Source organism: Triticum dicoccoides, chromosome 2B, assembly GCF_002162155.2.
Source record: "Triticum dicoccoides isolate Atlit2015 ecotype Zavitan chromosome 2B, WEW_v2.0, whole genome shotgun sequence".
Taxonomy (NCBI): Eukaryota; Viridiplantae; Streptophyta; class Magnoliopsida; order Poales; family Poaceae; genus Triticum; species Triticum dicoccoides.
In genome coordinates this window covers 400,488,760-400,513,348 of record NC_041383.1, presented here as the reverse complement: position 1 = coordinate 400,513,348, position 24,589 = coordinate 400,488,760, and the positions used below count along the sequence as shown (strand labels likewise).

General features: G+C 45.8%; 1 protein-coding gene across 1 annotated transcript; it reads right to left on the bottom strand.

Annotated features, from left to right (window-relative positions):
* Window positions 1-12,893: 12,893 nt before the first annotated feature.
* Window positions 12,894-23,605, bottom strand: LOC119363887 (suppressor of RPS4-RLD 1-like). The gene is made up of 23 exons (XM_037629257.1): window positions 23,408-23,605; window positions 23,182-23,291; window positions 21,925-22,508; window positions 21,817-21,861; window positions 21,630-21,731; window positions 21,476-21,556; window positions 21,236-21,302; window positions 20,954-21,054; window positions 20,343-20,450; window positions 19,540-19,610; window positions 19,401-19,457; window positions 18,510-18,618; window positions 17,498-17,578; window positions 16,202-16,288; window positions 15,923-16,129; window positions 14,957-15,261; window positions 14,800-14,886; window positions 14,610-14,709; window positions 14,100-14,191; window positions 13,950-13,988; window positions 13,786-13,876; window positions 13,503-13,600; window positions 12,894-13,429 (listed from the first exon to the last, which is right to left on the bottom strand). Exons 1-23 carry the CDS (start codon window positions 23,521-23,523, stop codon window positions 13,141-13,143), a joined length of 3,027 nt encoding a protein of 1,008 aa, XP_037485154.1. The 5' UTR covers window positions 23,524-23,605; the 3' UTR covers window positions 12,894-13,140.
* Window positions 23,606-24,589: the final 984 nt, after the last annotated feature.

Here is a 24,589-nt window from a genome sequence, read left to right as displayed (position 1 = left end):
GGTGCGGTTCATCTGGCGTCCGAACGTGGTGGCGGACGTGCAACCACTCTGTTGGCATGCCGAGGCCATGGACACACCATGGGCGTCGTCCGGCGCAAACATGGCACATCGTGCCTGTCGTGCGAGGCAGCGGGCGTGGGAGGCGATGGCAACCCTCGCGGCGGTGGACGTCGGCGAGGCGGAATCGCATTCTACGGTGCCCCGTATGGTGGACCAGTCTGAGCGCCGCAACCGCATCATGCTAGATGTCGCCAGCTCGTCCCAGGACGGATCCATCATCGATCTAACGTCCACCGGCACCCAACGAGTTCCAGGCTCCGACGAGGAAGAGTAAGACATGGAAGACGGCAACGCCTTGAGTCTGTGAGATGGCTCGTTTTCCATGCCCTACCCTACCTTGCCGGCGAGCGGACCAACACTTTCGGGAGCGCAGCCGGCCGCCGGACATGGCCACGGCGACTGGACGACTCCGATTAAAGATCGCTACATTGCATGTAACAATATGGATTCAAGGTTTCTAATTTGAGGTATTCGGACGTGGATTGTATTATTCAAGGCGTGATCGATCAGTGTCCGTGGACGCGTCCATGCGCATTTTAGGGGCTGGATTTGCCTATCACGGCCGTAGATGCTCTTATTCTGAGTATGACTAGCTAAGAGCATCTCTAGCCGTTCGCCCCCCCAGGGCACCGAAAAAGAGCGGCCTAGGGGCGAACCGGCGCTAGATTGGCCCCTGGGGTTCATTTCGCCCCAGCCACGCCCCAGGTGCCCCCCCCCAAGGCGCCAGACATGTGCCCCATATTCAAACTCGATCGTTCCCGCTCAAAAAAAGCCACAATCCGGCGATCATCGCAATAGTTCGGCGACTCGGTGCCACAGTTCGGCGATCAAATGAAAGGATAGGCAGTAGTTCGGCGCACAAAAAAAGGAAGGACGTGAAAGGAATGCATCAAATATCGAGCTCGACCTCCGGCGTCGTAGGTGGCGTGCACGGGTTGGAAGGAGTCGGCGCAGCTTCTGGACTGGTCGGCGCGGCTTCTGTACCACTGGGCATCATGGAGACATCGTCAGTCGGGTTGGGCGGCGACGGCGGCGTCGCCGGTATCTGGTTCAGGATGAGGCCTCGCTCCGCCAAGAACCACGCATTGAGCTTCTCGTTGCCGCTCTGGAGCATGTCAGCGCCGCCCATCAAGAAAGCCAGGTCATTGTTCCTCTTCTTCGCGGCGACATTGGACAGGAGCAAGTCGAGTTTGACGGTGATGTTCATCATCAAAGCAGCCCACCTCGCCTCAGTTTTCTCTTTTCGCTGGTCGGCCCTGGTCTTGGCATCGGTGAGGCAGTGCTCGATGGACTCTTGCATGCGTGCGGCAGCCGACTCGGCGTGTTTTGCCTTCTTGGCCCCTTTGTTGCCGTCCGGGCTCCCATCTGCCGCGCCTCGGGTTGGCGCGTCCGGCTTGTACGTCTCCTTGGCCTTGGCGAGGGTGCGTCGGACAGCCGCCCACTTCTCGCACTTGTCAATCCGCTTGAAGACGTGGAGGTACTTGAACTCTTGGTCGCTGTTGTCATCACGGAACATGGCGAACATGCGTAGCAGCTGTGCTAAGGAAAGAACATCAGTCAGCGCTAGCTCGCACATGGGCGCGCACATGGTGAAAACAATAGGGTGAGGACAACGTGCTATACCTGATCCTTGACGCTGGTGTCGCTCTCCGGGCGAGTCGCGACCTCCTCGACGATCCCATGCCATTTGTTGCACGCCGTTTGGATGAGCCCCCAATGGTTCGCCATCGCCTTCGACCGACGCTTCATGTGGACGCCTTTGAAGTAGGGGTCGACGAGCTTGCGCTTGTCAAACTCGGCCTTGATGCGGTCCCAATACATCTCGATGTTCTGGTTTGTGCCGGTGATCGGGTCGAGGCATGCGACCTTCCATGCTTCAGTGAGGCACTCATCTTCCTTGGTCGCCCACTTGATGTGTGGCTCGTCGGTCTTGGCCGACACTTTCTTCTTCTTGCCTTTCCCCGTCGGCGCCGGCTCCTCCTCCTCCTCCTCCTCCTCTGGCTCTTCCTCGCCGTAGTCGAGCCCGGCGTCCATGTCACCGAGATCAATCGAGTCGTCTTGGGTAGTGAACTCGAGGGAAGTGGCGGCGGCAGCCGAGCCAGCTGCGATGATGTCTTCCATGTCGGCCTCCGTCGAGTCAACGTCGCCAAGATGCGACGAGGAGGAGGCTTGCGAGTAGAGGCCATGGTGGAGAGGCGGCGTTGGTGAAGCTGTGTAGTCCGACGGTGAGTACGTGTACGGAGGGTACTGCACGCCGGCGAACGTGGGCGAGGGCGCACGCTGGACCGGGCTGTTGGGGAACGTAGCAATAATTCAAAATTTTCCTACGTGTCACCAAGATCAATCTAGGAGATGCTAGCAACGAGAGATAGGGAGTGCATCTTCACACCTCTTGAAGATCGCAAAATGGAAGCGTTACAAGAACGCGGATGATGGAGTCGTACTCGTGGCGATTCAAATAGCGGAAGATCCGATCTAGCGCCGAACGGACAGCGCCTCCGTATTCAACACACGTACAGCTCGGGGACTTCTCCTCCTTCTTGATCCAGCAAGGGGAGAGGAGAAGTTGAGGGAAAGCTCCGGCAGCACGACGGCATGGTGGTGGAGCTTGTGGATTTTCTGTAGAGCTTCGCCAAGCTCTATGGAGGAGGAGGAGGTGTTGGAGGAGGGAGGGGTTGTGCCAGGGGAAGGGTCCAGCAGCCCTCCCCCCCCCTCAATATTTATAAGGGAAGGGGAGAGGGGGCCGACCCCTTAGATCTCATCTAAGGGGGGGCGACGGCCAAGGGGGGAAGCTTGCCCCCCCCCAAGTTTGGTGGGAGGCACCCCCACCCCCTAGGGTTTCCAACCCTAGTCGCCTTGGGCCCTTGGGGGGTGCACCAGCCCACCAGGGGCTGGTTCTCACCCTTTGTTCAGCCCATTAAGTCCCCGGGGCAGGTGGCCCCACCCGATGGACCCTCAGACACCTTTCGGTGGTCCCGGTACAATACCGATAACCCATGAAACTATTCCGGTGACTTAAACTGGACTTCCCATATAAATCTTTACCTCCGGACCATTCCGGAACTCCTCGTGACGTCCGGGAACTCATCCGGGACTCTGAACAACCTTCGGTAACCACATACTATTTTCCATAACAACTCTAGCGTCACCGAACCTTAAGTGTGTAGACCCTATGGGTTCGGGAACCATGCAGACATGATCGAGACATCTCTTCGGCCAATAACCAACAGCGGGATCTGGATACCCATGTTGGCTCCCACATGTTCCACGATGATCTCATCGGATGAACCACGATGTCGAGGATTCAAACAATCCCGTATACAATTCCCTTTGTCCACCGGTATGTTACTTGCCCGAGATTCGATCGTAGGTATCCCAATACCTCGTTCAATCTCGTTACCGGCAAGTCTCTTTACTCGTTCCGTAATGCATGATCCCGTGACTAACTCCTTAGTCACATTGAGCTCATTATGATGATGCATTACCGAGTGGGCCCAGAGATACCTCTCCGTCATACGGAGTGACAAATCCCAGTCTCGATTTGTGCCAACCCAACAGACACTTTCGGAGATACCTGTAGTGCACCTTTATAGCCACCCAGTTACGTTGTGACGTTTGGTACACCCAAAGCATTCCTACGGTATCTGGGAGTTGCACAATCTCATGAACTAAGGAAATGATACTTGACATTAGAAAAGCTCTTAGCAAACGAACTACACGATCTTGTGCTATGCTTAGGATTGGGTCTTGTCCATCACGTCATCTCCTAATGATGTGATCCCGTTATCAACGACATCCAATGGCCATGGTCAGGAAACCACAACCATCTGTTAATCAACAAGCTAGTCAACTAGAGGCTTACTAGGGACATATTACGGTCTATGTATTCACACATGTATTACGGTTTCTGGTTAATACAATTATAGCATGAACAACAGACAATTATCATGACCAAGGAAATATAATAATAACCATTTTATTATTGCCTCTAGGGCATATTTCCAACAGTCTCCCACTTGCACTAGAGTCAATAATCTAGTTTCATTGTGATGAATCGTATACCCATAGAGTTCTGGTGTTGATCATGTTTTGCTCGTGGAAGAGGTTTAGTCAATAGATCTGCGACATTCAGATCCATATGCACTTTACAAATATCTATGTCTCCATCTTGGACATTTTCACGGATGGAGTTGAAGCGACGCTTGATATACCTGGTCTTCTTGTGAAACCTGGGCTCCTTGGCAAGGGCAATAGCTCTAGTGTTGTCACAGAAGAGAGTCATCGGGCCCGACGCATTGGGAATAACTCCTAGGTCGGTGATAAACTCCTTCATCCAGATTGCTTCATGTGCTGCCTTCGAGGCTGCCATGTACTCTGCTTCACATGTAGATCCCGCCATGATGCTTTGCTTGCAACTGCACCAGCTGACTGCCCCACCATTCAAAATGTACACTTATCCGGTTTGTGACTTGGAGTCATCCAGATCTATGTCGAAGCTAGCATCGACGTAACCCTTTACGACAAGCTCTTCGTCACCTCCATAAACGAGAAACATATCCTTAGTCCTTTTCAGGTACTTCAGGATATTCTTGACCGTTGTCCAGTGTTCCATGCCGGGATTACTTTGGTACCTCCCTACCAAACTTACGGCAAGGTTCACACCAGGTCTGGTACACAGCATGGCATACATAATAGACCCTATGGCTGAGGCATAGGTGATGACACTCATCTTTTCTCTATCTTCTGTCGAGGTCGGGCATTGAGCCGTGCTCAATATCACACCTTGCAATATAGGCAGGAACCCCTTCTTGGACTGATCCATATTGAACTTCTTCAATATCTTGTCAAGGTATGTGCTTTGTGAAAGACCAATGAGGCGTCTCGATCTATCTCTATAGATCTTGATGCCTAATATGTAATCAGCTTCTCCAAGGTCCTTTATTGAAAAAAACTTATTCAAGTAGGCCTTTACGCTTTCCAAAAGTTCTATATCATTTCCCATCAATAGTATGTCATCTACATATAATATGAGAAAAGCTACAGAGATCGCACTCACTTTCTTGTAAACACAGGCTTCTCCATAAGTCTGCATAAACCCAAACGCTTTGATTGTTTCATTAAAGCGAATGTTCCAACTCCGAGATGCTTGCACCAGCCCATAGATGGAGCGCTGGAGCTTGCACACCTTTTCAGCATTCTTAGGATCGACAAAACCTTCCGGCTGCATCATATACAATTCTTCCTTAAGGAAACCGTTAAGGAATGCCATTTTGACATCCATTTGCCATATCACATAATCATAGAATGCGGCAACTGCTAACATGATTCGGACGGACTTCAGCTTCGCTATGGGTGAGAAAGTCTCATCGTAGTCAACCCCTTGAACTTGTCGATAACCCTTAGCGACAAGCCAAGCCTTATAGACGGTCACATTACCATCTGTGTCAGTCTTCTTCTTAAAGATCCACTTATTTTCTATGGCTTGCCGATCATCGGGCAAGTCTATCAAAGTCCATACTTCATTTTCATACATGGATCCTATCTCGGTTTTCATGGCTTCAAGCCATTTGTTGGAATCCAGGCCCGCCATTGCTTCATCATAGTTTGAAGGTTCACCGTTGTCTAACAACATGATTTCCAGGACAGGGTTGCCGTACCACTCTGGTGCGGAACATGCCCTTGTGGACCTACGAAGTTCAGTAGCAACTTGATCCGAAGTTTCATGACCATCATGATTAACTTCCTCTCCAGTCGGTGCAGGCACCACAGAAACATCTCCCTGAGCTGCGCTACTCTCTGGTTCAAGAGGCGGTACTTCATCAAGTTCTACTTTCCTCCCATTTACTTCTTTCGAGAGAAACTCTTTCTCCAGAAAGGATCCGTTCTTGGCAACAAAGATCTTGCCTTCGGATCTAAGGTAGAAGGTATACCCAATGGTTTCATTAGGGTATCCTATGAAGACGCATTTTTCTGACTTGGGTTCGAGCTTTTCAGGTTGAAGTTTCTTGACATAAGCATCGCATCCCCAAACTTTTAGAAACAACAGCTTAGGTTTCTTCCCAAACCATAATTCATACAGTGTCGTCTCAACGGATTTAGACGGTGCCCTATTTAAAGTGAATGCGGTTGTCTCTAAAGTATAACCCCAAAATGATAGCGGTAAATCGGTAAGAGACATCATAGATTGCACCATATCCAATAGAGTGCGATTACGACGTTCGGAGACACCATTACGCTGAGGTGTTCCAGGCGGCGTGAGTTGTGAAACAATTCCACATTTCCTTAAGTGCGTACCAAACTCGTGACTCAAATATTCTCCTCCACGATCTGATCGTAAGAACTTTATTTTTCCTGTCACGTTGATTCTCTACCTCACTCTGAAATTCCTTGAACTTTTCACAGGTCTCAAACTTGTGTTTCATTAAGTAGACATACCCATATCTACTTGAGTCATCAGTGAGGGTGAGAACATAACGATAGCCACCGCAAGCCTCAACGCTCATTGGACCGCACACATCGGTATGTATTATTGCCAACAAGTTGGTTGCTCGCTCCAGTGTTCTGGAGAACGGAGTCTTGGTCATTTTGCCCATGAGGCATGGTTCACACGTGTCAATTGATTCATAATCAAGAGACTCCAAAAGTCCATTTGCATGGAGTTTCTTCATGCGTTTGACACCAATGTGACCAAGGTGGCAGTGCCACAAGTATGTGGGACTATCATTATGAACCTTACATCTTTTGGTATTCACACTATGAATATGTGTAACATCACGTTCAAGATTTAGTAAAAATAAACCATTGACCAGCAGGGCATGACCATAAAACATGTCGCTCATATAAATAGAACAACCATTATTCTCGGATTTAAATGAGTAGCCATCTCGCATTGAACGAGATCCAGATACAATGTTCATGCTCAAAGCTGGCACTAAATAATAATTATTGAGGTTTAAAACTAATCCCGTAGGTAAATATAGAGGTAGCGTGCCGATGGTGATCACATTGACCTTGGAACCATTCCCGACGCGCATCGTCACCTCGTCCTTCGCCGGTCTCCGCCTATTCCGCAGCTCCTGTTTTGAGTTACAAATATGAGCAACCGCACCGGTATCAAATACCCAGGGGCTACTACGAGCGCTGGTAAGGTACACATCAATAACATGTATATCACATATACCTTTGGTGTTGCCGGCCTTCTTATCCGCTAAGTACTTGGTGCAGTTTCGCTTCCAGTGACCATTTCCCTTGCAATAAAAGCACTGAGTCTCGGGCTTGGGTCCATTGTTTGGCTTCTTCCCGGCAACTAATTTACCGGGCGCGGCAACTCCCTTGCCGTCCTTCTTGAAGTTCTTTTTACCCTTACCTTTCTTGAAACTAGTGGTCTTATTCACCATCAACACTTGATGTTCCTTTTTGATTTCCACCTCCGCTGATTTCAGCATTGAATATAACTGAGGAATGGACTTCTCCATCCCTTGCATATTGTAGTTCATCACAAAGCTCTTGTAGCTAGGTGGGAGTGGCTGGAGGATCCTGTCAATGACCGAGTCATCTGGAAGATTAACTCCCAGCTGAGACAAACGATTCTGCAACCCAGACATTTTGAGTATATGCTCGCTGACAGAACTGTTTTCCTCCATCTTACAACTGTAGAACTTGTCGGAGACTTCATATCTCTCGACCCGGGCATGAGCTTGGAAAACCATTTTCAGCTCTTGGAACATCTCATATGCTCTGTGCTGCTCAAAACGCTTTTGGAGCCCCGGTTCTAAGTTGTAAAGCATGTCGCACTGAACCAGGGAGTAATCATCACTACACGACTGCCAGGCGTTCATAACGTCTTGAGTTGCTGGGAAAATGGGTGCGTCACCTAGCGGTGCTTCAAGGACATATGCTTTCTTGGCAGCTATGAGGATGATCCTCAAGTTTCGGACCTAGTCCGTATAGTTGCTACCATCGTCTTTCAGCTTGGTTTTCTCTACGCGTTGAAGTTGAGGGCAACATTAGCGTGGGCCATTTGATCTACAAGACATATTGTAAAGATATTTTAGACTATGTTCATGATAATTAAGTTCATCTAATCAAATTATTTAATGAACTCCCACTCAGATAGACATCCCTCTAGTCATCTAAGTGATACATGATCCGAGTCAACTAGGCCGTGTCCGATCATCACGTGAGACGGACTAGTCATCATCGGTGAACATCTCTATGTTGATCGTATCTTCTATACGACTCATGTTCGACCTTTCAGTCTCTCGTGTTCCGAGGCCATGTCTGTACATGCTAGGCTCGTCAAGTCAACCTAAGTGTTTTGCATGTGTAAATCTGGCTTACACCCGTTGTATGCGAACGTTAGAATCTATCACACCCGATCATCACGTGGTGCTTCGAAACAACGTACTTTCGCAATGGTGCATGGTTAGGGGAAACACTTTCTTGAATTTTCTATGAGGGATCATCTTATTTATGCTACCGTCGTTCTAAGCAAATAAGATGTAAACATGACAAACATCACATGCAAATCATAAAGTGACATGATATGGCCAATATCATCTTGCGCCTTTGATCTCCATCTTTGAGGCGCTGCATGATCACCTTCGTCACCGGCAATGACACCATGATCTCCATCATCATGATCTCCATCATCGTGTCTTCATGAAGTTGTCTCGCCAACTATTACTTCTACTACTATGGCTAACGGTTAGCAATAAAGTAAAGTAATTACAAGACGTTCTCATTGACACGTGGGTCATAGAATAAATTAAGACAACTCCTATGGCTCCTGCCGATTGTCATACTCATCGACATGCAAGTCGTGATTCCTATTACAAGAACATGATCAATCTCATACATCTCATATATTATCCATCACATCCTTTTGGCCATATCACATCACATAGCATACCATGCAAAAACAAGTTAGACATCCTCTAATTATTGTTGCATGTTTTACGTGGCTGCTATGGGTTTCTAGCAAGAATGTTTCTTACCTACGCAAAAGCCACAGCAGTGATATGCCAATTGCTATTTACCCTTCATAAGGACCCTTTTCATCGAATCCGATCCGACTAAAGTGGGAGAGACAGACACCCGCTAGCCACCTTAGGCAACAAGTGCATGTCAGTCGATAGAACCTGTCTCACGTAAGCATACGTGTAAGATCAGTCCTGGCCGCTTCATCCCACAATGCCGCCGAACCAAGATAGGACTAGTAACGGTAAGCAAATTGAACAAACCATCGCCCACAACTACTTGTGTTCTATTCGTGCATAGAATCTACGCATAGACCTAGCTCTGATACCACTGTTGATGAACGTAGCAATAATTCAAAATTTTCCTACGTGTCACCAAGATCAATCTAGGAGATGCTAGCAACGAGAGAGAGGGAGTGCATCTTCATACCTCTTGAAGATCGTGAAACGAAAGCCTTACCAGAACGCGAATGATAGAGTCATACTCGTGGCTATTCAAATTGTGGAAGATCCGATCTAGCGCCGAACGGACGGCGCCTCCCCGTTCAACACACGTACAGCCCAGGGACGTCTCCTCCTTCTTGATCCAGCAAGGGGAGCGAAGAAGTTGAGGGAATGCTCCAGCAGCACGATGGCGTGGTGGTGGAGCTTGTTGATTTTCTACAGGGCTTCGCCAAGCTCTACGGAGGAGGAGGTGTTGGAGGAGGGAGGGGCTGCGCCAGGGGAAGGGTTTGGTAGCCCTCCCACCCACCCACCCCCCACTATTTATAGGGGAAGGGGAGAGGGGGCCGGCCCCCTTAGATCTCATCTAAGGGGGGGCAGCCAAGGGGGGAAGCTTGCCATCCAAGTTTGGTGGGAGGCGCCCCCACCCCCTAGGGTTTCCTAGGCGCCTTGGGCCCTTGGGGGGCGCACCAGCCCACCAGGGGCTGGTTCCCACCCTTTGTTCAGCCCATTAAGTCCCGAGGGCAGGTGGCCCCACCCGATGGACCCCTGGACACCTTTCGGTAGTCCCGGTACAATACCGATAACCCCCGAAACTATTCCGGTGACTGAAACTGGACTTCCCATATATAAATCTTTACCTCCGGACCATTCTGGAACTCCTCGTGATGTTCGGGATCTCATACACTCCGAACAATCTTTGGTGACCACATACTATTTCCCATAACAACTCTAGCGTCACCGAACCTTAAGTGTGTAGACCCTACGGGTTCGGGAACCATGCATACATGACCGAGACATCTCTCCGGCCAATAACCAACAGCGGGATCTAGATACCCATGTTGGCTCCCACATGTTCCACGATGATCTCATCGGATGAACCACGATGTCGGGGATTCAATCAATCCCGTATACAATTCCCTTTTTCCACCGGTATGTTACTTGCCCGAGATTCGATCGTCCGTATACCAATACCTCATTCAGTCTCATTACTGGCAAGTCTCTTTACTCGTTCCGTAATGCATGATCCCGTGACTAACTCCTTAGTCACATTGAGCTCATTATGATGATGCATTATCGAGTGGGCCTAGAGATACCTCTCCGTCATACGGAGTGACAAATCCCAGTCTCGATTCATGCCAACCCAACAGTCACTTTCGGAGATACCTGTAGTGCACCTTTATAGCCACCCAGTTACGTTGTGACGCTTGGTACGCCCAAAGCATTTCTATGGTATCCGGGAGTTGCACAATCTCATGGTCTAAGGAAACGATACTTGACATTAGAAAAGCTCTTAGCAAATGAACTACACGATCTTGTGCTATGCTTAGGATTGGGTTTTGTCCATCACATCATTCTCCTAATGATGTGATCCCGTTATCAACGACATCCAATGTCCATGGTCAGGAAACCACAACCATCTATTGATCAACGAGCTAGTCAACTAGAGGCTTACTAAGGACATATTACGGTCTATGTATTCACGCTGTATTACGGTTTCCGGTTAATACAATTATAGCATGAACAACAAACAATTATCATAAACAAGGAAATATAATAATAACCATTTTATTATTGCCTCTAGGGCATATTTCCAACACGGGCACCCATGAGGAAAGGTGATGTTGGGGTTGAAACCACCGTGGACGTCGCCATCGGCATAGCCCGGCGACGGCGTGCTCCATGGGTGTGGCGACGACGAGAACCGGCCAGGGAGCCGACGCTTTGCTGGCTCCAGGCCGCGTGTGGGCCGTGCCCACTGGGTGGATTCATCATCGCCGCGCGCGCCACCTTGGCTTGTTCGGCTGCCGCGCGCTCCACCTGCTCCTTCGCCGCCGCTGCGGCCGCCGCGTGCGCCGCTCTCTCCCTGGCCTTCTTGGCCCTGTTGAGCCTATCGGCGGTGACGGCCTCCCGGCGCTGCACATCCGCCTTCCAGTCGGCGTTGGTCATGCCCGGGGGCTTGGATGGCGGTGCCCTCGGCTTCCTTTGCTTCGGTTGGGCGACGGCGACGGCTGTGGGATCTGTCGCGGCGCGGGACATCACGTACTTTTTTGGCGGCATGGTGGGCGGCTTGGAAGGGAGGAGGCGGAGTTTAGTGGGAGGAATGAAGAATGAGAGGGAAGCCGGGGGGAGGAAACTGCTGGAAAAGGGCCTCCTCTCGCCGACAAAGCGGCCCGACGCCACTTTTCGCTTCTGCCGGCGCCCCCAGGCAACACCCGGTCGCTTGAGTTCGGGGCTGGATCGCCGGCTCTGGATTTGCCCAAACCGGCGCTAAACGAGGTCCCGGAGGCGCGACTGGGCGGATTTTCGGTCACCGGCGCTAAAAATTCATCGAGGGGGCCTGTTGGGGACGCGGCTGAAGATGCTCTAAGCCGAACACAATCTCCCTTTCACCAGTGATCATAGATATCTCGCACGTGCACCATGTACCTCGAGCGGTCACCGGATGTCGCATTGATCATCGCCACTGCCTCCGAGCAGTCCAGCTCAACCACTAGCGACACCGGAGTCCTGTGAATCGCAAGCTCCAGCCCCTCACGGCAAGCCTCCAGCTCCACCTCAAGCGCACACTCGCGGGCATGTAACTCCCTGTAGGCTGTGAAGATGATTGAGCCATCATGACCTCGCAGTACCATGTTGCTTCTAGCCTGTCCAGTAGCCGCTACAAAGCTTCCATCAACGTTTAATTTTGCCCTTCAAAAAAAAAATGCAGCATCTCCTCGAGCCTGTGTGCAGCCGCATGAAATACAGGCTTCCTGTTGCTAGCCATCAAGCCAGGCACCATCTTCCCCTTCTCCATGTCCCCATTGGGGAATTCCTCACTTTCAGTTTGACATTAGACAAACTGTAATTTCACCTGCGGTTGTGCTCCTTCATCCCTGGCTGCCGCCTTCTTATTCCTCCTTGTCAGTTCTCATGGCCTCTAACCTTCTTCCTCGCCTCCTCGTCTCATGTTTCAAGTGTTCCACCAGCGACAGTAGCAGATAAGGTGGTGATCGTTGCCATGAAATCGAATAAGAGATGTACTCCTATGTGCGAGCCCCTGCTACCGCGTAACTATGTGCAGGAGTCTTGCTGGTCCTACCTGCGAACCCCTGCTACCGCGTAAGACCAGTAATCATCTGAATTTCACCCTCATGCAAGCATGTGCCCCTTCAGTTGCAAACTCTGTGATATGCAGCGGATTTGCCTACATTTTGTTTGTGTTTCAGCAAGACCCTACATTTTGTTTGTGTTTCAGCAAGACCGTACGCATCCATGCGCGAGTGTGTGAGGTCATCCCCTTGAAGTTTAACAAAACTTGACCTCAGTTCCATACATGCAATATGCAACAGATCATTGATAATACATGAGCCTTCTCATCTCCAGCAAAGAAAAAACATTTTCAAGCAAGAAAAGCATGCCCAGTTCATGCAACTAGAAATAATAAACATCCTTTAGGCAAGCAAATGTTCCATACATTATTTGTTACAACTTACAAAGAACAACTGTCCCAATGGAAAAATAATAAGTTTATTGTTCAAGTTACAATATTGCAGCATATAATTTAAACTGCAAGTCGAAAGCAAACTGCACTGCTAGAATTTATGCCTGGTGAAACAAAGAAAATAATTAAAACAACCAAAGCAACCTGTATCATTTGTGAAACCATATTCATAACTTATGTGTCGGCAGAAGTCAAGGCCGCTACAACCGATCCTGTCGTGCCGAAAGCAACGCTGACATCCGCATAATCTTTCAGGCTCTTGCTCATTTTTACAGATGGGTACAGCCAGGGCTTGACGGCGTCCACAAATGTGCCAGGATCCGGGGACAGGATCGCCTCCCAGTCAACCTGAACGCCTGGTGGGATGCTTGCTGTCACATCCATGCTTGCTGCCAGGAACAAGCCGAGCAGCACCACATAACCTACAACCGATGATCCTCTCGAGAGTGGCATGAAGTTGTACCTGCAAGTTACCCCAAATCAATTGGCACTTGGCGGCAGAGAAATAGACGAGAGTTGCAAGTTATGACTGGTACCAGTAATATGTCATGCGTAATATTGCCGCCTTCACAGCATCAAGTGCATTGGAGTCACGTGTAGGGTTTGGGTCGCTACAATACGCCTCGCAAATGGCCTGCAGAAGCATCATTAGAAGCAAATGTGGTCTATTATAACTTACTCTTTCCATTGCAACTGATGTGAAGTAACAGGTCCTCCAAAAATTGTAGCATCGCAGGATACAACATATTCAGAAGCAATTTGGTACTGCTAACTAAAGAACCAGCGACCAACAAGCAGAAGAAGAAATCTAAACTGTACCTCCCAAGCTGCGGTCATTTCTTCCTGGTATTCCTCCCATCTAGATGGTGTACAAGGAGTTCGTATGGCGAAGTCAAATCCTGTCTTACCCCTGTAATATCATGATCACAAGTGAGCAGGTCAGCAGGAAGGTATAGCAAAGAGAAAGTGTCCAGACAGCTTACACATTTTGAGTAGTTATCCTTGTCCCTTCAAGGCGCCTCCTGAAAGAGGTTATGCTATGTTATTAAATAAGCACAAGATATGATGCTCTTTACAAGTACTTCGCTGCAGTTTGGCACGGGAGCTATCACGAATAAAGACAAGCAACTTACCCCTGAAACGCAATACTATCACATCTAGTAGCAACCCAATAGGTCTCACCAACTACATTGTACAAATCTGAGCATGATGAGGCAACTTCTATCTGTAGGTTTTATTATCATGAAAATACTGGTTAGTTTGCGAACATAATATAGTAAGCTTCTCACTTGAACCATCAAAGGCGGAAGAAAGCCATGACAAACAAAGCATAATATTAGAATCAATCAACTCCTAGGTACCTACTGAAAATTTATCCAAACGGAAATCTATACTTGAGATATTAGAGCTGATTGGGGATCACAATTTGGCTTATTTGTTTATATATAGATGTAATGAAGTTACACAACCTTTCTTTCTCTCTTGCAATCCTCCACTAGTTCCAATGTGACATATTATACAACTAAAAGACAATTAGTTTGCTTGACTTCTAATAAGCATATGAGCCAAAACTTCACATGAAGGAGAAATATTGATATGGTTGTGCACTCATGGCACTCAAAACATATTCTTGTGCAGCTTACTTTTTTCAACTTCTCAATATCTGTAAGGAAAATTGCACGATCCTCTGCATTATTGACATACTTCAAGTCAAGCATGATGGTTTTCGCAGCTTCCAAAGTTCTGTCATGTAAAAGAAAATAAGCTAGGACTATCAGGGGCTGACCACAAATAACCAAACAGCAAAGTAAAACATCATGAGTGTCTACAAACCTTAGGTAATATGGATAGTAGCGAACAATTTTTGCTTGACCAAGAAGCAATGGGGTGTGAGAACCAAAACCAGAATTGAACTCTTCACTGGTACATCACAAAAGAAGTTAAGCAAGAAAATGGTTTAACAGATCACTCGTGCAAGTATTTAGCTCACCTTAGCTTATTGACCCAAACAACTGGATCACAAGGTTCAGAAATCTGTCTCCACTTGACAGCAATATTATAGACATCCTGCCAGGACAGAGAAATCCCAGACGAAACCCTTTCCTCACTTGGACTGGATGTTGGAGATCCAGCGGATAAAGTACTGGTGCTACAGTAACCTCCCCTGTTTACGCTCATGTTATGCTTATCCCTTCTCCTAACTAACTTTGCACTGTTCTTTGGATTTCTCAGAAAGCGCCAAGCCTTGGAAACTTTCTGAGCAATCTCAATAGCAGCTAAGCCAGCCATGCGGTACTACAAAAGGAAAATATAGCCTCAGTAAATAGAACAATGACAAAGCAGGATATGGTCATATGGAACACTCTGGCGAATGAATTTAGAAACTATAAAACGAGGATGGAGAACTGAAATAACAGAATGATCTGATTTGCGCAAATATCAAACAGCTGACCACACACTCTAATGAAACAAGGCATGGCGCTTTGATCAAATTCTGAAAATATGAACTATGACAAAAAAGTACAGCAGAAAAAAGAGTAATCAAGTGCACCGGCAGCCAACCTCTGCAAGCACCAAACAACAGGCATAGCTTTGTATGTTCTATAATCAAGGCATATATATCTTCGATCGATACTGCCAACAAGAATGTTCTATGTATTTCTCGTATATACATCACAAAAAAGACATTGGAGGTATCACAAAGTACTCCCTCTTTAACATTCATAAGAATGTTTACCATCAGTTGGCATCAACCTCTTCAAGAACGTCACATCCAATTCGAAGAAAATTGTACTCCACTTAATTGTAGACAGTGTTAGTGATTCAAAAGGCATAGGAAGGAGGCCATGATGCACTACGAACATCCATCTCACTATCTCAGATAAGTTAAACATTTAAACAGCATTTTGATGATGAAGCAGCAAAGCAGAATCTGCAGAACTTCCAGGAAGGATACCTGGCGTTGATTCGGCAAGAAGCCGCGGCAATTATACTGTATCTTCTTCCCAATTGAATCTGCGGCTAGGAGAAGACTAGTTTGATGCTTTGTGAACTTGAAGTCTTGCTTATTAAGACGCCCACTTCTAAGTGAGATCCGTAATGGTGGTTGGCGATATACCTTCTCGGCCACATTTTTTGGGTGCAGTCGTTTGCACCAATATTCCTATTGCCATAAAGAAATTTAATTGATGCACCACAAAGATTATAGTAAGATAGATTTGAAGATAAAGTTAACCTTGAATAGTGGGTCAACATCATCATCAATGTTGAACTGAGAGAACTCTAAATTCGCCTTAGAAGCAGTGTACAGAGCAATTTCCTTCTGCAAGAAGTAGCACATAAGAAAATCATGGTCAGCATACAAATATAAAAGAGTATAAGGCAAGTCAGTAAATATTAAAACCTGCCCAAGAGCCACAACATTTGCATTTGATAAAAGGTGCTGGAGCTGAGCCAGGCATTAGAAAAATACCAATAGTGCACTATGCTAGTTGTTGCAAGAGAACAGCAGCAAAGTATACCTACAAATAAATATTTACAATCTACACAAACAGAAGGTGGACCTTGTAAAACTGAATGATGACTTAACAGACACTGTGGTTTTGGATTCAATGTTACAAGTCTTTTGTTTGCAGGATGCCAAATGTGCAGGATTACAATGGCATGCCTAGCCTTCTCCAATCCTAGAAAGTCGCATATAATCAACCAAAGGGCATTAAATTGCACCATAGGAACTGAGTGCATAGTGGCCCATAGGAAAATTTCATAAGGTTACTAATAGTCCTACAGATCAAATAACCTGTATAGGTACGATTCCTTAAAAAATAAATTTCTAAAAAACAAAGAGGCCCACATATGTAAATATCGCTGGAAAAGCAAAAAGGACAGCAGGCCAGGTTTTAGTACAATTTACTTGAAATGCGTTCAGATAATATATCCTTTTTTGGTTGGGTATGGCTCCATTCATGTGGCCTGCCACGCCAATCAGTCAGACATATTTTACTTAATGTTGTATAGTCAATATACCAAACTTTCATTCGAAACCCCGATATATTATTACTACGAAAGATAATGAATGATTAACAGGTCTAGTCCAAATTCTCGCTTTATCCAACCCGGGGAAATTGCCAAAGCATTTGACGGTTGACACGTTGGAATATAAAGGACTGGTAAATCAAATTCTAGATAGGAAATTTGGTAGGTCTAACAATACATGAGTTGTTAGTGGTAGAATATTACTCTCGACAGACTTCAACTTAACAGATAAGGAAGGTTTGTAAAATTTTATACCCCTTCCCCTTTCAAATCCTGCAATTTTTAGCCTGACAAGTTAGCGATAAGTAACAGCTGTGTTATCTTATGTGGATTTCAGAAAGGGAAGGATGGGGCTGAAGCTTTTGTACTAGTTGGAACAAAACATATGTTCTTTCACATGTTGACATTTTACATGGCTTGCAGATTTTCAGATCACGGAGTATGCTTATGTGTTCTGATATTAAGAACAGCAAATGAGAAGGAAGAAACTGTGTACCTGATAGAAGGCTAAACATTGCAGCACAAATTTATCCATGGAATCAAGCTCCAGATCGAGTACGTCATCATAATCTTTGATCTTGAATGGAAAAAGATGTGACATCAGGAATAAAATAATAAACAGTCTTAAATTTGCTGCAGTCCATGAATAAAACTAGGAATTTCAGAAAGAGCAGTAACATATGGAAAAGAAAAAGATGCAGATGAAATCAGCTCAGCAAGATTCTTAGTAGTTCTAATGAAGTATCCTTCCTACCTATATATTATATATTACAGTATTTATATTATATATATATATATATATATATATATATTATACTCCCTCCGTCCCAAAATTCTCGTCTTAAATTTGTCTAATACAGATGTATCTAGTTATGTTTTAGTGTTAGATATATCCGTATCTAGACAAATCTAAGACGAGAATTTTGGGACGGAGGGAGTATACCTATAAAGGTTGGAGTTGGTGGTGAGTTCACATGTGGGACCAACAACCTTGTATAATAAATAAACAAATGCACTCCTATCCACATGCGGACAAGCAACCTCCCAAAAGACGTAAATAAACAAATGTACATTTACTTCATGTAAGATCAACCCTCTTGTAAAAGGCACTAATGACAAATGCAGAAATGAGACTCTAACTCGAGATTATGCTCTTGGTTTTGTTCTCCTCCCAACCAATTCCTCCATTCATATATCATAGCATAAGAGCGAACAAATTGTAGTTCCAAAACAGAGATAAGCCTCGTCCTCCTATCTGATCCATGATCATGTGCAGACAGCTTACTAACGTCTATCCTGTGTTTCAAAATTCAAAATGCTGTCTCACTTCAAATCTTGCAAAGGACCTACTATGGTCGCTTAATAAGAGAATCTAATGCCAACGTCTTTTGATGATCTCCTAAGCCAGTGGCCTAACTACTCATCTGTTTTTATGGCTTCAAAGCAACGCATCAGCATTGTGCTAGTAATTATAATTCACTAGTTCATTAAACAAGAGGGCAACATACCGCAGCCTTATATTCTCCAATCGCATGATGGCAAGAGGCACGCAGGTATAGGCACTCAATACTTGAAGCATCAAGTGTCAAAGCAGTTGATAACTCTTTAATAGCACTCCTGCAAAACCAAAGTTGGGTTAAGAGTGACATTGGCAAGCTACCAGTTTGAGCTGAAAACACTGTAGTCATTACCACTAACAAAGAAAACAATCTATCTGCAGGAACAACTCGCTCATGTATTAGGTAGTAGGAGTCCATTCTTTATAGCACAAATATTTTTCCAATTCTTGCTTTATCATAGTAGAGGTTCAGAACTGAAGATAAACCTCATTATCCTTGTATACGAAGATCAAATATGGTGGTGTCTAGACCCAGCTCATGCTCCCAACACACCATGAGTCACTTTGTCCCTGTAACTAATCTACTGGATACCAAACACTTTGAAAATGACATTCATCATATTTTACCCGCTCGCATATCAACATCCAAAAGTATGCAGACAAAACTAAATATGACTATTTTTCAATAAATTATAATGAAACTATAGTAACTATACTCGAAGAAGCAGATGTATGCCATAAATAGACAACACAACTACAAAGTGTTAACAGAATTAACTCAAACATTAACATGTAGATGTATGTATGACAACATGTAGTACTCCCTCCGTCCCAAATTACTTGTCTTAGATCTGTCTAGATACGGATGTATCTAGACACGTTTTAGATACATCCGTATCTAGACAAATCTAAGACAAGTAATTTGGGATGGAGGTTGTACAACTTAAAACATTTCTTCAGTTTAACAGCACCACATGTTGGTGGACACAGGGGGCATCTATATGTCACAGATTATATAGCATATTAACATAAAGATATAAGTATCAGCAAAAGGAATTACCTATGCCTACCCATTCCATGGTAGAGAATTCCACGTAGATGGTATGCTTTTGAAAACCTAGGAAAGTAAAATAATTGAGTAAAGGAAATAAATAGTCCAGTTAGGCAGAAGATGAACAATAATGAACACTGAAATTCACCTCGAGTCAATTTGAAGAACTTTCTCGAGGTTATCCAACATCTTCTCTGGATAAGCCAAATCAAGATAAAGCTACAACAGAAGACACCACAGAGTGGCAATTAATCAGCTCCTTACCAAAGAACAAATGTGATTCTGGTATAATACAGAACACAAACATAAGCTTTGTTACAGAAAGTTTAATAGCTATGCTAAAGCCCATTTAAGGTACCTGAAGACTGTATATGTGACCCCTCTTCTAAAACAAGAGTCGTGCTTAGACTAGATTCTTGAGTAACACTACTGTTTACTGGATTTTATCTAGGACAACTGCCAGACTCTTCGATAATACTTACCTATAGCATGATGATGATTGCATGTAGTTGCTAAGTTACAGAGAAGACCAGTCTTATATCAGTAATTTGGCAACTTATCAGAATAATGTAAACCAAGTAATCTACATGTAAGTTAAATTATCGTGTGCAAGTAGTTTTAACGTAAGTAGGGTTACATCGACAGCTGAATTTGCCACATGCAGTAACGAAATTACAAACTACTCCCTCTGTAAGTAGTGATCTAGAAGGTCTTATATTTCTTTACAGAGGGAGTACTAGCGATCTTAAACGGTATAGCTATAACCCCTACAAAATGAAATATACTCCCTCCATTCCTAAACATAAGTCTTTTTAGAGATTCCAATATGGACTACATACGGAGCAAAATGAGTGAATCTACACTCTAAAGCATGTCTATATACATCTTTAAAAACGGAGGGAGTAGAAGGCATGGAAATTGCACACAGATCTCTAGGATCACGGAATAAACCTGAGAAAGGTGAGCCCAGCTGTCCAGAAAACTCCCATCGTATTTTATGCCAAGGAGATGCTCGTCTTCAGCACGTTTGTACTCTCCAACTGCTGAAAGAGTAAGACCCTACAGTAATACAAAGATTATTATTCCAAAAGTAGCAGCAAAGCAAAAGAATCTTGATAGAAGCAAATAGCTAATGGCTCGTTCATTCAAATATCTGAATTTTTTGCATTCTCTTGCATGCCACTTAAGAGTGCAGAAGCAAGCAAGATTGGTTATCGTCTTAGAACTGACTAAAATTCAAACATTGTTGCATTACTATGTGTTCATGAGGAAAACAATTCCTCAAGGACTTATGGCTTTTATTAAGATTGCTTACTCAAAACCTAAGGCAATTCAAACATGGAATTTAGCTTGGAATGAAATACAAATTGCGAAGGTACAAAGGAAAGGGTTTGTACAGAAGGAACACCGTTGACTCTAAAATTAAACCCAAAGTAGGATCCAATAGTGAAAGTACATCTTTTTACACCAAAGAAAGTGCCAATTTGATGCAAAGGAGAAGATTTCCGTTTGATTCTTGGAAGGATGGAGTTTGTGGATAAGGAGTAAAAACATTTCCTTACCAAGTAAGTGTGTGCAGAACTGTTTTTCTTGTCACGCTTCACACATGTTGAGAGATCTTCGACTGCGGAATTGTAGTCCTTGAATTTGAAGTTTACAATTCCTACCATGAGCCAGCATGTGGTATCAGAATACAAGAGTGTGCTCTAACAACCTACCTATAACACTTTACTACTAAAATGCAAGGCAGCACGAATTGATCATGGAGTCCTACTGCCCTTTCGTTTTCATCAAAAGATATATGAGAAATGACATTAGGCAAGATGAGATTTGGCTGTAGGTACCCCTTTCGTGTAAAATATCAGGAGAATTTGGTTCAAATTCCAATGCTTTAGTCAAGTCGTCAATAGCCTGAAAAGAAAAAGAATAACAATATAAAATAGAATATAGCTTCATGTTTGTTAATGTATTGCTCTTACAATGCGACTACTACCATACAATATCAGAGTTTTCTGAAATATAATCTGTCTTTATCGACTTGACCATTATTAGTTTTGAAGTTTACACAAATATAGCAAGCTTGCCTCGACAAACTCTCCTAAAGCAGCGCGAGCTTGTCCCCGCCGCTTCCACGCCTCCCCAGCTGATGGATTTGATTGTATAGCCTGCCATTAGAGTAAGATCGTAAGGTCATTTCACACGGAAGTAAAGGGGAAGTTTTGAATTTAAAAGTTCTACCTTGGTGAAGTCAGAAATAGCAGAGTCCAGTTCTCTTTGAAATGCGTATGCTGTACCTCTCCCAATTAGTGCCTCTGGATAAGTTGGAGTTTCCCGCAGTATCTGCAAATGTAAATGCAGATTGTCAAGTTCCTTTTCTGATTAGAGAGAATAAGCAAGAAAAACTAATAATAGACCAAAACAACACCTGATCAAAAATGGATATTGCTTGGTCGTACCTTCCTTCGTTTACCTGAAAAGATGTAGCTCAGTGATAATGGTCAAAATATGAATAACGCAAGTCCATCTAAAATACCTGAGCAATGCCTCGCGAAAGTCGAAAATCCAAACTTATTGATTTGGATGATTTTGACACTTTTGTAGCAAACAGTGCTTGATCTAGTGTTATGGTTTCATCGGAACTTCTTCTCTCCTCCACATCTTCAGCCTGGCCATTTGTTTCTTTTTTAACTTTTGCTTTGTTTTTCTTATCTGTCTTTGGCTGTTTCTTGGGAGTTTGATGTGTCACTGTGGTGTCTTTTGCTGGACTGACAGAATCTTTATGGTCTTTACTGTTGTTCGGTAACAGTGCATCACTATTTGATGAAGATTTGGAATTTGCAGTGTTCTCTTCACAAACAACAGTTTTTGTATCAGTTGTAGCTGCAGTGAATGACGTGTTGATAAAACGATCTTCTGAGATAACAACTTTGGTATCACATGGTGATGCATCCACAACGTCTTCACACTCAACCGTCTCATAAATTTTAACAGAAGAAACTAATTCTTCCAATTCCAGCAACTGTTTCAGGTCAATTGTGTCACGGACAGCGATCTCATGTCCTTGCTCCCAAGCAACCAAAGCTTCCTCATTTTTCCCCAATGCGCACAGTGCCTTGCCTGATTAAAAATGATAATGATGTAAAAGCTAATGGTGAAATTTGCTTCAAAACAACGGTATCCATATGTAAAAGAAATAGAGATGATATCTTCGGAAGCTTCACTGGAAAAGAAAGATCAGGTGTTCTTTTGATCATTGGTGTACCTCGGACTCGGAGGCTTGGACGGTGGCATGGGAAGAGGTACAAAGAGGGGAGGCGCGGGGATGAAAAGGAAAGTAAATTGCAGAAAGAGAAAGTAGCATATGTAACACAAGGCTCACATCACATAAATTTTGTAACTACACCATGCTTGAATCAGCTGTGCATTAATGGCATCCGCGCCTCTACTGTTGTTTGACAAGTGTTGGAATACACTTAGGTCCTTTTCCTATGAGCAACAGTTTATTTTCTGAGATCGTAACTAGAGGCTTCGACTTACAGCAAAACAGAGACACGGGATGGATACACGCTCATAAAGCTACTATACTCTTCGGTTCATGGGGCATCATGAAATTACATAGGAAACAGTGAGTCCTAGGCATTCAGGTTGCGCTAACAAAACCTGATGGGCTATCAACACCCAAATACATCTAGCAGTGGCAGTTGATCCCCAAGGATAGATCAGGCAAGGCAAATCCACGACTGTACGGGGAGGAACGAGAGGATGCATAGGGGGCAGCGAGGGTCCCTACCTTTGAGGACATAGGCCTGGAGAAGCGCGGGGTCGAGCTGCAGCGCGCGGTCGCAGTCCTTGACGACGTGCTTGTGGAGCTCGAGCTGGAAGTAGCAGAAGGCCCGGTTGCTGCGAGGGGGGAGAAAGACAAATTCAGGATCGCCGAGTCATAACCCGTAACCCTGGACTGCTAGATCAGAGACCCCGTGGGGGCGGATCGGGGAGGTGAGGAAGCAGTAGTGTACCAGAGGTCGTGGATGGAGGAGGGGGAGCGGGCGAGGATGGAGTCGAGGAGGCGTATGGCCTTGGACCAGTTGCGGCCGCTGCAGAGGCGCGCGAGCTCCCCGCGGTCGGAGCCCATGGCGGCGGTGATCGGTCGCCGGAGGAGGTCAGGGTGGGGGAACGAGCGGATGAGAGGTGGAGGCGAGGATTTGAGAATTGAGGGGGGCCACCTCACTTGCTCTGAGTTCTGCGCGACTTTAGCGCGTGGACCCCTCTCTTTTTCGGATTTTCTGTTAGGGTTGTTACTGCTGAATTTTGCTTTGCTTCGGATCTTCTTTTATTTCGCTTTGATTTTCTCCCGCTCAAAATAGGCTTTCGTGCCGCTATATAGATATAGCAACGACCCGATACATTTGAGAATCCATTGCTGGGACAGACAGCACAAAGACGCCCAAAAGAAATAAAAAAGAAAGAAACAAAAATTAATAACAAAGAAGTCGGATCGACGAAAACGATGATGATCCATAGCCGCTGCGCCCTTCGGAGATTTCCACCACACTTCTAGCACTTCATACCACCGCATACCAAGCAACACCTTCAGGAAGGAACGCGGCGATGACGACCCTGCTGCATGGACTGGTCCTAGGGTTTCCCCCGGTACACAGAGGGGCATGGGTGAGGTGGATACCCGACGCCCTTCGGGAAGGAACAATGGCGCCCACCGGCGTCGTTGCGGTGCCGGCCAAGCCGATAGGCATTTCTCCCGGTCGCCACACACCAACCACCCCGACCGATCCATCGCGCTCCATCACACTTGCTGCCAACCACCATGCGCTACCACAGTCTTGAAGTCACCACCGTCGTCTCACCATGGAGTCCGAAGCGGGACCAACGGGTCCGAGAGGGAGCGGACGGGAACGAGGAGTAGCAACGTCAGTAGCCACGCGGGAGGGGACAACCTCCACCGCCATCGGCTGTCACCGACCGGACGCAGCAAGACGAGCAAACCAGACACATGGGTCCGACCGAGCTTGAAATGGCTCGTGAAGCTCCCGTCGCCGCACTGCAGTGGGCGCGCCGCCGTCTCCGCAACCCCCCGCACGAGCCGCACCTCGGTACGCCGGAGCCGTCGCAGGCGGAGCCGAGCCAAGCTCGCCCAGACCCATATGGGGCCCCAAAGGGACCAAATCTGGGCCGGGAGGGTG

Excerpts from the sequence above, each read along its gene's own strand:
- LOC119363887 (XM_037629257.1), bottom strand. The coding sequence starts at position 23,523 with ATGGGCTCCGACCGCGGGGAGCTCGCGCGCCTCTGCAGCGGCCGCAAC. Across the intron at positions 21,557-21,629 it reads CTATTTCTGACTTCACCAAG|GCTATACAATCAAATCCATC; the intron begins GTAGAACTTTTA and ends CTCTAATGGCAG. Across the intron at positions 21,055-21,235 it reads TGATATTTTACACGAAAGGG|GAATTGTAAACTTCAAATTC; the intron begins GTACCTACAGCC and ends GGCTCATGGTAG.